Source organism: Dipodomys ordii, unplaced genomic scaffold (genome assembly GCF_000151885.1).
Source record: "Dipodomys ordii isolate 6190 unplaced genomic scaffold, Dord_2.0 Scaffold115, whole genome shotgun sequence".
Taxonomy (NCBI): Eukaryota; Metazoa; Chordata; class Mammalia; order Rodentia; family Heteromyidae; genus Dipodomys; species Dipodomys ordii.
This window is the reverse complement of record NW_012267331.1, coordinates 1950996-1962435: the sequence shown is the minus strand read 5'-3', so window position 1 is coordinate 1962435 and position 11440 is coordinate 1950996. Positions and strand designations below refer to the sequence as shown.

General features: G+C 54.5%; 1 protein-coding gene across 1 annotated transcript in view; it reads right to left on the bottom strand.

Moving 5' to 3' along the window:
* The window catches only part of Dcdc2c (doublecortin domain containing 2C), a 68675-nt gene that overhangs the window by 38369 nt on the left and 18866 nt on the right, over positions 1-11440 (bottom strand). Inside the window, exons 5-6 of the mRNA XM_013028876.1 lie at positions 10055-10192; positions 9558-9600 (exon numbers count right to left, since the gene is read on the bottom strand). Of these exons, the coding sequence (XP_012884330.1) occupies positions 9558-9600; positions 10055-10192 (181 nt within the window). The remainder of the gene's footprint in view (positions 1-9557; positions 9601-10054; positions 10193-11440) is intronic.

Here is an 11440-nt window from a genome sequence, read left to right as displayed (position 1 = left end):
GTGCAGGGAGCTAGTGTGCAGGGAGCTAGTGTGCAGGGAGCTAGTGTGCAGGGGATCTAGCGTGCAGGGAGCTAGTGTGCAGGGAGCTAGTGTACAGGGAGCTAGCGTGCAGGGGAGCTAGTGTGCAGGGAGCTAGCGTGCAGGGGATCTAGTGTGCAGGGAGCTAGTGTGCAGGGAGCTAGTGTGCAGGGAGCTAGTGTACAGGGAGCTAGTGTACAGGGAGCTAGTGTGCAGGGGATCTAGTGTGCAGGGGATCTAGTGTGCAGGGAGCTAGTGTGCAGGGAGCTAGTGTGCAGGGAATCTAGTGTGCAGGGAATCTAGTGTGCAGGGAGCTAGTGTGCAGGGAGCTAGTGTACAGGGAGCTAGCGTGCAGGGAGCTAGCGTGCAGGGGAGCTAGTGTGCAGGGGATCTAGTGTGCAGGGGATCTAGTGTGCAGGGAGCTAGCGTGCAGGGGAGCTAGTGTGCAGGGGATCTAGTGTGCAGGGGATCTAGTGTGCAGGGAGCTAGTGTGCAGGGAATCTAGTGTGCAGGGAATCTAGTGTGCAGGTGTGCAGGGGAGCTAGTGTGCAGGGAGCTAGTGTGCAGGGGAGCTAGTGTGCAGGGAGCTAGTGTGCAGGGGATCTAGTGTGCAGGGGATCTAGTGTGCAGGGGATCTAGTGTGCAGGGGAGCTAGTGTGCAGGGAATCTAGTGTGCAGGGGATCTAGTGTGCAGGGGATCTAGTGTGCAGGGGATCTAGTGTGCAGGGGAGCTAGTGTGCAGGGAATCTAGTGTGCAGGCGATCTAGTGTGCAGGGAGCTAGTGTACAGGGGATCTAGTGTGCAGGGGAGCTAGTGTGCAGGGGATCTAGTGTGCAGGAAGCTAGTGTGCAGAGGAGCTATTGTGCAGGGAGCTAGTGTGCAGGGAAGCTAGTGTGCAGGGAGCTAGTGTGCAGGGGAGCTAGTGTGCAGGGAGCTAGCGTGCAGGGAGCTAGTGTGCAGGGAGCTAGTGTGCAGGGATCTAGTGTACAGGGAGCTAGTGTGCAGGGAGCTAGTGTGCAGGGAGCTAGTGTGCAGGGAGCTAGTGTGCAGGGATCTAGTGTACAGGGAGCTAGTGTGCAGGGATCTAGTGTACAGGGAGCTAGTGTGCAGGGAGCTAGTGTGCAGGGGAGCTAGTGTGCAGGGAGCTAGCGTGCAGGGGATCTAGTGTGTAGGGAGCTAGTGTGCAGGGATCTAGCGTGCAGGGGATCTAGTGTGCAGGGAGCTAGTGTGCAGGGAGCTAGTGTGCAGGGGATCTAGCGTGCAGGGGAGCTAGTGTGCAGGGAGCTAGTGTGCAGGGAGCTAGTGTGCAGGGCAGCTAGCGTGCAGGGGAGCTAGTGTGCAGGGGATCTAGTGTGCAGGGCAGCTAGCGTGCAGGGCAGCTAGTGTGCAGGGGAGCTGGTGTGCAGCTGAGCTAGTGTGCAGGGAGCTAGTGTGCAGGGATCTAGTGTGCAGGGAGCTAGTGTGCAGGGGATCTAGTGTGCAGGGGATCTAGTGTGCAGGGATCTAGCGTGCAGGGAATCTAGTGTGCAGGGGATCTAGTGTGCAGGGGATCTAGTGTGCAGGGAATCTAGTGTGCAGGGGATCTAGTGTGCAGGGAATCTAGTGTGCAGGGGAGCTAGTGTGCAGGGATCTAGTGTGCAGCTGAGCTAGTGTGCAGCTGAGCTAGTGTGCAGGGGATCTAGTGTGCAGGGGAGCTAGCGTGCAGGGGATCTAGTGTGCAGGGAGCTAGTGTGCAGGGGATCTAGTGTGCAGGGGATCTAGTGTGCAGGGGAGCTAGTGTGCAGGGGAGCTAGTGTGCAGGGAAGCTAGTGTGCAGAGAGCTAGTGTGCAGGGGAGCTGGTGTGCAGGGGAGCTAGTGTGCAGGGGATCTAGTGTGCAGGGGATCTATTGTGCAGGGGAGCTAGTGTACAGGGGAGCTAGTGTGCAGGGAGCTGGTGTGCAGGGATCTAGTGTGCAGGGGAGCTAGTGTGCAGGGGATCTAGTGTGCAGGGGAGCTAGTGTGCAGGGCAGCTAGCGTGCAGCGGAGCTAGTGTGCAGCTGAGCTAGTGTGCAGGGGATCTAGTGTGCAGGGGAGCTAGTGTGCAGGGAGCTAGTGTACAGGGGATCTAGTGTGCAGGGGAGCTAGTGTGCAGGGGATCTAGTGTGCAGGGGAGCTAGTGTGCAGGGCAGCTAGGTGCAGGGAGCTAGTGTGCAGGGGAGCTAGTGTACAGGGAGCTAGTGTGCAGGGGAGCTAGTGTGCAGGGAGCTAGTGTGCAGGGGAGCTAGTGTGCAGGGGAGCTAGTGTGCAGGGAGCTAGTGTGCAGGGGAGCTAGTGTGCAGGGAGCTAGTGTGCAGGGGAGCTGGTGTGCAGGGAGCTAGTGTGCAGGGAGCTAGTGTGCAGGGAGCTAGTGTGCAGGGGAGCTAGTGTGCAGGGGAGCTAGTGTGCAGGGAGCTAGTGTGCAGGGGATCTAGTGTGCAGGGGAGCTGGTGTGCAGGGAGCTGGTGTGCAGGGAGCTAGTGTGCAGGGAGCTAGTGTGCAGGGAGCTAGTGTGCAGGGGAGCTGGTGTGCAGGGAGCTAGTGTGCAGGGAGCTAGTGTGCAGGGAGCTAGTGTGCAGGGAGCTAGTGTGCAGGGGAGCTGGTGTGCATCTGAGCTAGTGTGCAGGGAGCTAGTGTGCAGGGGATCTAGTGTGCAGGGGAGCTAGTGTGCAGGGGAGCTGGTGTGCAGGGATCTAGTGTGCAGGGGATCTAGTGTGCAGGGGAGCTAGTGTGCAGGGGAGCTAGTGTGCAGGGGAGCTAGTGTGCAGGGGAGCTGGTGTGCAGGGATCTAGTGTGCAGGGGATCTAGTGTGCAGGGGAGCTAGTGTACAGGGGATCTAGTGTGCAGGGGAGCTAGTGTGCAGGGATCTAGTGTGCAGGGGATCTAGTGTGCAGGGGAGCTAGTGTGCAGGGGAGCTAGTGTGCAGGGAGCTAGTGTGCAGGGAATCTAGTGTGCAGGGGATCTAGTGTGCAGGGAGCTAGTGTGCAGGGGATCTAGTGTGCAGGGGAGCTAGTGTGCAGGGGATCTAGTGTGCAGGGGAGCTAGTGTGCAGGGGAGCTATTGTACAGGGGATCTAGTGTGCAGGGGAGCTAGTGTGCAGGGATCTAGTGTGCAGGGGATCTAGTGTGCAGGGAATCTAGTGTGCAGGGGAGCTGGTGTGCAGGGATCTAGTGTGCAGGGATCTAGTGTGCAGGGGATCTAGTGTGCAGGGATCTAGTGTGCAGCTGAGCTAGTGTGCAGGGAGCTAGTGTACAGGGGAGGCTCTGGCGTGGACTCTGCCCTCCTCCTCCCTTCTCCATGGCCTCTGGGGGCCTGGGCGGAAGCCCTGCCTCTGGCCTTGTGTCCACAGTGCTCGCTTCCCTGGACCCTGTGGCCCTGGAACAGGCTCCGTGGTGGCTGGAGGGGACATTGTACTCGGGGCAGCTGAGTACTTGTGGCCATTTGAGGACAGTGCCTCTCAACACAGAGCGAGCAGCTTCCTGGTCCCCAGGGTCGGCGTCCGCGCAGGCCAGCTGCCCCCACATCCATCAGTGCATCCGAATTCTGGAGCTTTCCACAACCACCATGGCGGTTCACTCCCACCTGGCCCCTATGCCTAACCTCAGGGGGCGGTGGTGCTGTGTCCCATCCATCCCGGCCTGCGTGGCTCTGTGACCGGGCAGCGGCGGCTCCGCTGTGCCCAGGACTCTCCCTCCGGCAGCAGCTCTGGGAAGCTCACGGCCCCTGGAGTCTGCCCGTGGACGAAGCAGAGGATGGAAGCCGGACCTACACTTCCCCAAAACAATGACTTAGCCAGGGAAAGGCAATCCAGGCTTTCCCACGGAAACGTCCGGAGCCACGCTCGGTCCGCCACCCGCAGTGCCTACCCCCGGGGCCCAGTTGATGGACCAGGCCAGGGCCCCCTTGTCCGTCTCATTCATCTTTCTACCTATTACAAACAGGTGCAGAGCTATTCTTTTTCTCCAGACTATACTTCGATCAACCTAGCTCCGTTTTAATCCTACTGCAACAGATTAGCATGTCCTGCCCCAAGAAAGGCGGCCTCCCGGGGTCATCTGGGATCCATGGAGTGTCTAGAAAGAAGAGCGGCTAGATCTGGGCCAGCGTGGGGAAGAAGACAAATGCTTCTCGTTTTGAGCCTCTCACCAAAGGCCCAAATCCACCCAAAATGAGTGCCACACAACTCCTGAGCATACATGGGGGTAAAAGGCCCGCGGACACTTCAGCTTGGCCGCTGCTCCTAAGAGTGCCCAGGAGCGCTGCTGGACTGCTGAGCTGAGGTTCGGGCGGCCTGGACCAGGCCCGAGCTCTTGCTGTGTCACAGGCCCTGGCCGAGGCATGGCGCAGTGTGGCTCCCATGGCTCCCGTGGCCTGTCCTCACGTACCTTCACACAATTTATCCCGCATTGCCAACGCACCTGCCCCACAGCCAAAAAGAGGCATTGGATGTTAACGGTCTGATGGTGGATGGAGTGTAAATACTGATTCTCAGAGGCCTGTGCCGTGAAGTACTCATTTAGTGGATGAATGTAATTTTAGGCATTCATTACACCAGACCTACTTCTTTGGAAATCACAACATTAAAATCAAAATAAATGGGTATGGGTCCCTTCCTTCCATTTGGGGGGCGGAGAGAGGAAGATGAGCAAATGCAGGCCTTATACTGGATGCATGTTATGTAAACATTGAACTACATAACTTGAGGGTAGAGACGGGAGGGGGAAATGGGAAAGGGTGATGGACACTGGTCAAGATGCATTGCACCCAAACCTCTTTGTACAATGCCTTAACAATAATATTTTTTAAGGAGTAGCTTCATTCAGTCTTGGGTAGGTAGGAGCAGGACTCATTCATTCGGTCTTGGGTAGGTAGGAGCAGGACTCATTCATTCAGTCTTGGGTAGGTAGGAGCAGGACTCATTCATTCGGTCTTGGGTAGGTAGGAGCAGGACTCATTCATTCGGTCTTGGGTAGGAGCAGGACTCATTCATTCGGTCTTGGGTAGGTAGGAGCAGGACTCATTCATTCGGTCTTGGGTAGGAAGGAGCAGGACTCATTCATTCGGTCTTGGGTAGGAAGGAGCAGGACTCATTCATTCGGTCTTGGGTAGGTAGGGGCAGGACTCATTCATTCGGTCTTGGGTAGGGGCAGGACTCATTCATTCGGTCTTGGGTAGGTAGGAGCAGGACTCATTCATTCGGTCTTGGGTAGGTAGGAGCAGACTCAGGACCTCGTGCTTGCCAGGCAAGCGCTCTGAACTGAACCACAGCCCCAGTCCTTTGCTCTTGGCTTCTCTTTCAGTTGGGGGTCTCACAGTTTTGTCCAGCCAGGTTCAGACCATAGTAAGTAGCTGAGATTACAAGCATGTGCCACTGTGCCCGGCCCTTTGATTACTTTCAATGGACTAAAAAGCTCAGGTTAATGGTGCCATGTAACGTGTTTGTGGGCTCGCCTCGATGTATCTCCAATGAAGGAATATTTGAGTCAAGCAATATCTGAGCTGAACCAATCAGATAATGGGGGCTATTTTCAAAGCACTCTCCTGCTGTGTAATGGCTAAGAGTGCATGCTGGAGTTTTTGCCATTTTCTTGGGAAACGGGAATTTCTAAAAATGTGATTTAAGGTTCTTCTACTAAATAAACTCTGCTCTACAATGGGAGTCTAGAAGAAAGCGGCAAAGGGCTGCACTCTTAAATTTTGTAAATACTGAATAGCGTGGCTGTGATATTTAGACAAGAGCCTCGTGCTGTAATGCAAGGCTGGTGACTCAGGCCCGGCACAGGAGAAATCAGCGAGGAGAGGAGCAGGTCAGCCGCTATGAGCTGAGACCTAACAAGCAAGCAACTCTCAGGCTGCTCAGACTTCAGGCAGAACCGGGATCCTAACAACAAGCTCTAGTCCTAAACCCAGTCCTTGATGCACCTTATGTAACAGCCATTCACTGCTAGATAAAATAGCTGCAACACACAGCCACACTCTGGCCCGCCTCACAGACATCCATGTGGTCCAGAGGAAGCTGCCGGCCCTCTGTCCACGGAGGAATCGGCAGGGACAACCTCAGGCAAATGTGGACGCAGGCTCACCCTTGGCTCTGTCCAAGTGGTCTGCGGGTGTCAAAGCAGTCAGGTGCACAAACACTGCCTCCCTCTCCTCCTCCCTCTCCATGGACAGATGGACAAATCTAGAGCAACGCCCCCCACACACACACCAGGGTCCTCTTCCTTCTCAGTTGCCCCAAGCTCAGCTCCAGACCCCACCACCTACTGACCCTGGGATCTACGTGTCACTCTCCCCATTTCCCTCCCACGGGGTGTCATGGAGATGATTCCTGTGGTCCAGCTCCTCCTCCTCCTCCTCACTCCTCACTTTGCTGGATGGACACTGTGACACCGGCTGTCACGGAGCACACGGGCATTCACTGAGCATGAAGAAATAGTGCTGACATTTACACCAGAAAGTGCCGTCTCGTTATTACCTACTAGCTCTTTTTCTCTACTGACTCAAACGCTTTCGGAACCGTTGAAACACGGATGTTGATCGCCGGCCCCACTTGTACATAAAGGGAAAGCAGAGCTTAACAGAAGCACACTGCTGACCTCTGAACGGGCTGAGACAGAGATGCCCTGACTCTCCTCGCAGTAGAGAAAGGACCCTCCACCGTCATCTCTGGAATCACTTTCCAAACCACTGATTCCCGAGACCAGCACATTGGATCTGGAACCTTCCCGCCTGGAGGGGGTCAAGCAATTCTTTTGCACCAATCTGAGAAATGAAATCCCCAGGAGGAGGGTGGCTTCCTGCTTCCCAGGAAGCCCCCCCCCCGCTCGCTCTGCTGCACAGAGGCTTGCTGCGTGAAGAGCACAGCTCCTCCAACCAGGACAACCAGTTCTCTGTGTTCCAGGTCTGGGCTGGGCTCGAAACACTCCACCAAAAGATGAGAGGCCCCGCGGAAGGAGCCCCACAAGCAGTACCAGCCACAGAAGTGTTTGGAAGGCCAGTGGACCTCCCAGCCCAGCAGACCTCAGCCAAGTGCAGCCTCGGAAGGATCCAAGGAGAAGCCAGCCCTGTACCCAGCCAGCCCCAGAGCTGAGCGAAACAGTGCCGATGCTCCCTGCCTTAACCTGTAGGGCTGGGCCCCGCCTGCTAGACCAGGCCGGCTACTGCAAGAGACAGCTCCAACCACCCTTCCTCGGGCCAATAAAAGTGTTGGCTGTCCCTCTGTCCCGGCCAATCTATGGACTTGAAGAACAAGCTCCGCCAATGGCAAAAAAATGTCCTCCTCCAATGCCTTTCTGCCTCTAGGATCACCTTTCAACTCAATCCCAAATCACAGCAAAGTCATTAAGAGCGTGTCATGTACTACTTAAAGCTCACACACAGAAAAGCAACCTCAAACACTCCTCGGTTAGATGCACAGAAACCGAACTAAGCCAACCTGGAATAACGAGGAAGTAAATGGAGCGGCTGCCGCACCACACATCCACCTTAAGACATGCCCTGGCCAGACCAGCGGAGAATCCCCCACACCCTGTGCCTCCCAAAGCTAACGCCCTGGTTACAGTTGCTCAGGAAGGAGCTCCCATCCAGTCTGCTCCTGTGTTTTGGTCCATCCATGCATCTCACTCCTTCTGTGGTAATGACTACCAGTGTGTGTTGTCCCTGGCTTACATTTGAACCCCTACTTCAAGTACAAGCCCACAGAGTGGGGGACTGGGGCCGGGCAGTCACCAGGAACCTGTAGGCGGGACCAGATGGGCCGAGGGGAGGCGGGTGAGCAGCACGGTGGTCCCACACATCTGCATCCCATCCGCGCATGCAGGGTGCTCGCCCTGGGCACCAGCGGTGGCACCGTGCTCCGATCACGGCAGGACGCCTCCCCGGGCCCCATTCAAGCCTCCTGGACCAACAGGCTGAGATGCTAGACTGCGTCTGTGAAATGTCCACCGAAGGGCCCAGTCCCTGCTTTTTTATTCTAAGTAGGTCCTTAAAGACCAGGGACACTTTGCGAGAGATCTACATCCATTCCCAGCTGATGCTTTGACCTTGTGAGCTCCTCAGAGGTCACAAGGGCCAATGACGCGGTCGGCCCCTGGCACAGAGGGAGGGCCAGCCCCACCTGCCTAATCTCCCTTTTCCAAAAAGATACTGAGGCAGTTCCCACAGAAGAAAGATGGAAGATTGTTAACAAGCCAGAAATGAACATCTGGAAGAGGCTATCAGGCAAACAAATCACTGCGTTATAATACCGTTCCTGTGACTAAGCATAAATCCAGCTTCCAGGAAGCCTTGACTCTGGTCAAATCTTAAAAGGTGTGTAGATGTTAGCTATCATGATCAAGACCCAGTATCTTTTTTGTGATCTTTTGGTAGAGGAGAAGGAAAAGGAATGTGGATACGATTGGACCAACGGTGCCTTTTAGACCCAATGCAACACACAAGCGATGAACGGGAAAACCATGCCCCTCCCCCCAGAGAGCCAAAGGTAAGCAAGGGAATGGGCAAGGATGCTGAGGGGAGGGGAAGGCCAAGCGGGCCACACACATGTGCACTCCGTCAGCAGGGGACTGAGAAGAAGCTTCCACAGCTACCGTGCAACTCTGAGGGGGGTGCCATCCTGGTAAATAACAGTCACAACAGCTCCAAGCCCAATACCAAAGGTGGAATTCTTTGCAGAAGATTCCAGAACACCACCACCCCTGAGGTGACATGCATTCACAGGCTGCCTCTCCTGTAGAGAAGCCCTCCTTCTGTGTCACACATTGTCACCTGGGCTTGGTCTGCTCCCCATCTAACACATAAATACGGACGTGTGTGTCTGTGTCTGTGTGTATGTGTGCCCATCCTGAGGCTTGAACTCAAGGCCTGGGTGCTATCCCTGGCCTTTTGTGCTGATGGCTCATGCTCTACCACTTGAGCCACAGCTCCACTTGAGCTCCACTTCCACTTCTATGCATGAGGGGATGGGGAGGTTACCTGGAGATAAGAGTCTTATGGACTTTCCAGCCAAGGCTGTCTTTGAACCACGATCCTCTGATCTCAGGCTCCCGAGTAGCTAAGATCACAGGTGTGAACCACCAGTGCCCAGCAATGGAAGCTTCTGATCACTTAACCCGTGCATGCACTTGTCTGCCCCTGCAATGCAGGCAGAATCGCACCCGTCTTCGGGCTCTGCTGAACCTAACAGACCAACTCACCTATTCCACAAACATTTGTAGCTGCAACACATCCCTCAGAAAGAAAAAACCCAAACTAACTCAGTGTTCAGCTCAAGAAGCTACAGAAAAAATGTCCCCTAAGCAATACCGAGTTTTACCTCACACTTAACACGCTGTATTACAAAAACCTCAGTGAACCTTCCAGAGCACTGAGCCCCAGACAAGACCTGACCTCCTCCTCCTGACCCAGGGAGGGGCTGACTCCTCTAGGGTCAGCCTGGTGTGGGCACCGTGCCATGGGTCCCAGTCGGTGCCAGGAGATACCAGAATTTGTGACCATGTCACAGTGCCTTTGTCAAAGTACTCACCTTTTTCTTTCTTGGCAGAAGTTTCTCGACATCCATGTACCTTCTGAAAGACAAAAGAAAGACCATTTGTAATGTTTAAGCTGAGCAGGACTTGTCTTTCTTAACCAGAGGCCCAGGCCTGGACCGTGGGAAAGGGGTGACCCAGAGGGGGCTGGGTCTGCAGAGACCCAGCTGCCGGCAGCCAGCACCAGAGCGGGAAATGCCCGGGGTCTCAGAAGGGCGCTGGCACTTCGTTCAACCACAGGCAAGAGAAGAAGGCCCTGAGCGCAGGGGCCACGAATGTAGAACAGGAGTCAACGTGTCCCTTTCAAATCCACCGCCCCTGCCCTCCTCCTTCCTGACCCCACGGGGCCTGACCTCCCTGACCCTCAGCAGCCCAGGCACAGGAGCTCAGGCAGCAGCTAAGGCTGCCGGGGGTCCTGGACGAAGAGTTCTGTCTGACACACTAAAAGGAAAGTGGGAAAGTGGTGTGGAGCGGGGGCCAGCCCTGCACTCACTGCTGGACCTCACAGGGAACCCGCGGGGAGCTCCAGTAGGAAACAGACTTGAACGGCTCCAGCCCCGCAGCAACGTAAAACTGGTTGTCTTGCAGATCCTCCGAGCTGCCCAAGAGCTGTCCGGTCAACGTATACAATCTGCAAATACAGAAGGGAGATGCGCGGTGGACAGCAGCAGGGCCCCGGGGTGCGCGTTGTCTGCATGCGCGCTGTGACGGCATGTGGACCGCGGCACGCTCTCACAACCCATGAGTGCTGCTCTCCCAGAATAGACCGGCTCTCCACTCCTCGACTTTTAATTAAAGTGTCTTTTTAATTACGTACCAGTTCTCAGAACATGTACAAGTACTCTCAAGAACATGGCAAGTTCTTGGTTGGGATTCAATTAATTTCAGCTAATAGTGGCTAAAATGAATATAAATTGGCTTGTATGGGTATCACAATACTGAGGAAACAAACCAGTACTTATTAGCCAGTGATGTGTCTTTTTTATAAGCACCAAAAGACATTTTTACTCAATAATCTTTTGGCAAGCATTCACTCGCTACTCTATTCATTGATTTAAGAAAGAATTCAAATTCATTGTGTTCTCACCATCATCTATTTATATGCATAAGACAATGAGGCAGAAAACATGTTGGATAATAAGTTGAAAAGATATTGGTCCCCAATGATAATATAAAAACTTAGAAATTTCTGACAAATGCAAGCAAGGGCAAAGTGCTGGATCCCGCTGCTTTGTTTTGTGCTTCCCTTGTGCTGGTCCTGGGGCTTGAACTCAGGGCCTGGGCGCTGTCCCTTAGCTTTTTTTGCTCATGCCTGGCTCTCTACCACTTGAGCCACAGCTTCCCTTCTGGCTTCTTGGTGGTTCATGGAAATCAAGAGTCTTGTGGACTTTCCTGCCTGGGCTGGCTTTGAACCTCGATTCTCAGATCTCAGCCTCCTGAGCCACAGTGTGGTTTCTTTGTACAGAGGTTTGAATTCAGGGCCTCGTGTTTATGAGGCAGATACTCTTTACCACTCGGGCCACATTCCCCTCCCTCTTCCTCCACTATTTCTCAGATAAGGTGTCACTTTCTAGCCAGGCCCCTTGAGACAATCCTAAGCCTTCTGGAGTCAGTGGAATGACAGAACATATACCATATACCCAGATATCAATTGAGATAGGATCTCACCAAATTCTCCCCCAGGGAGGCCTCAAACTACATTCCTCTTAACCTCTGCCTCCAGAGTAGCCAGCATGACAAACATGATCGATTTGCATATTCTGAACCATTCTCTTTTCAAGAACAAATCTTGCATAATCAGGACATGATCCTTCTAATGTGCTCTTGAATGCCGTTTACTAGTATTTTGTGGGGCTGGGAAGGTGGCTCAGTGGTAGAG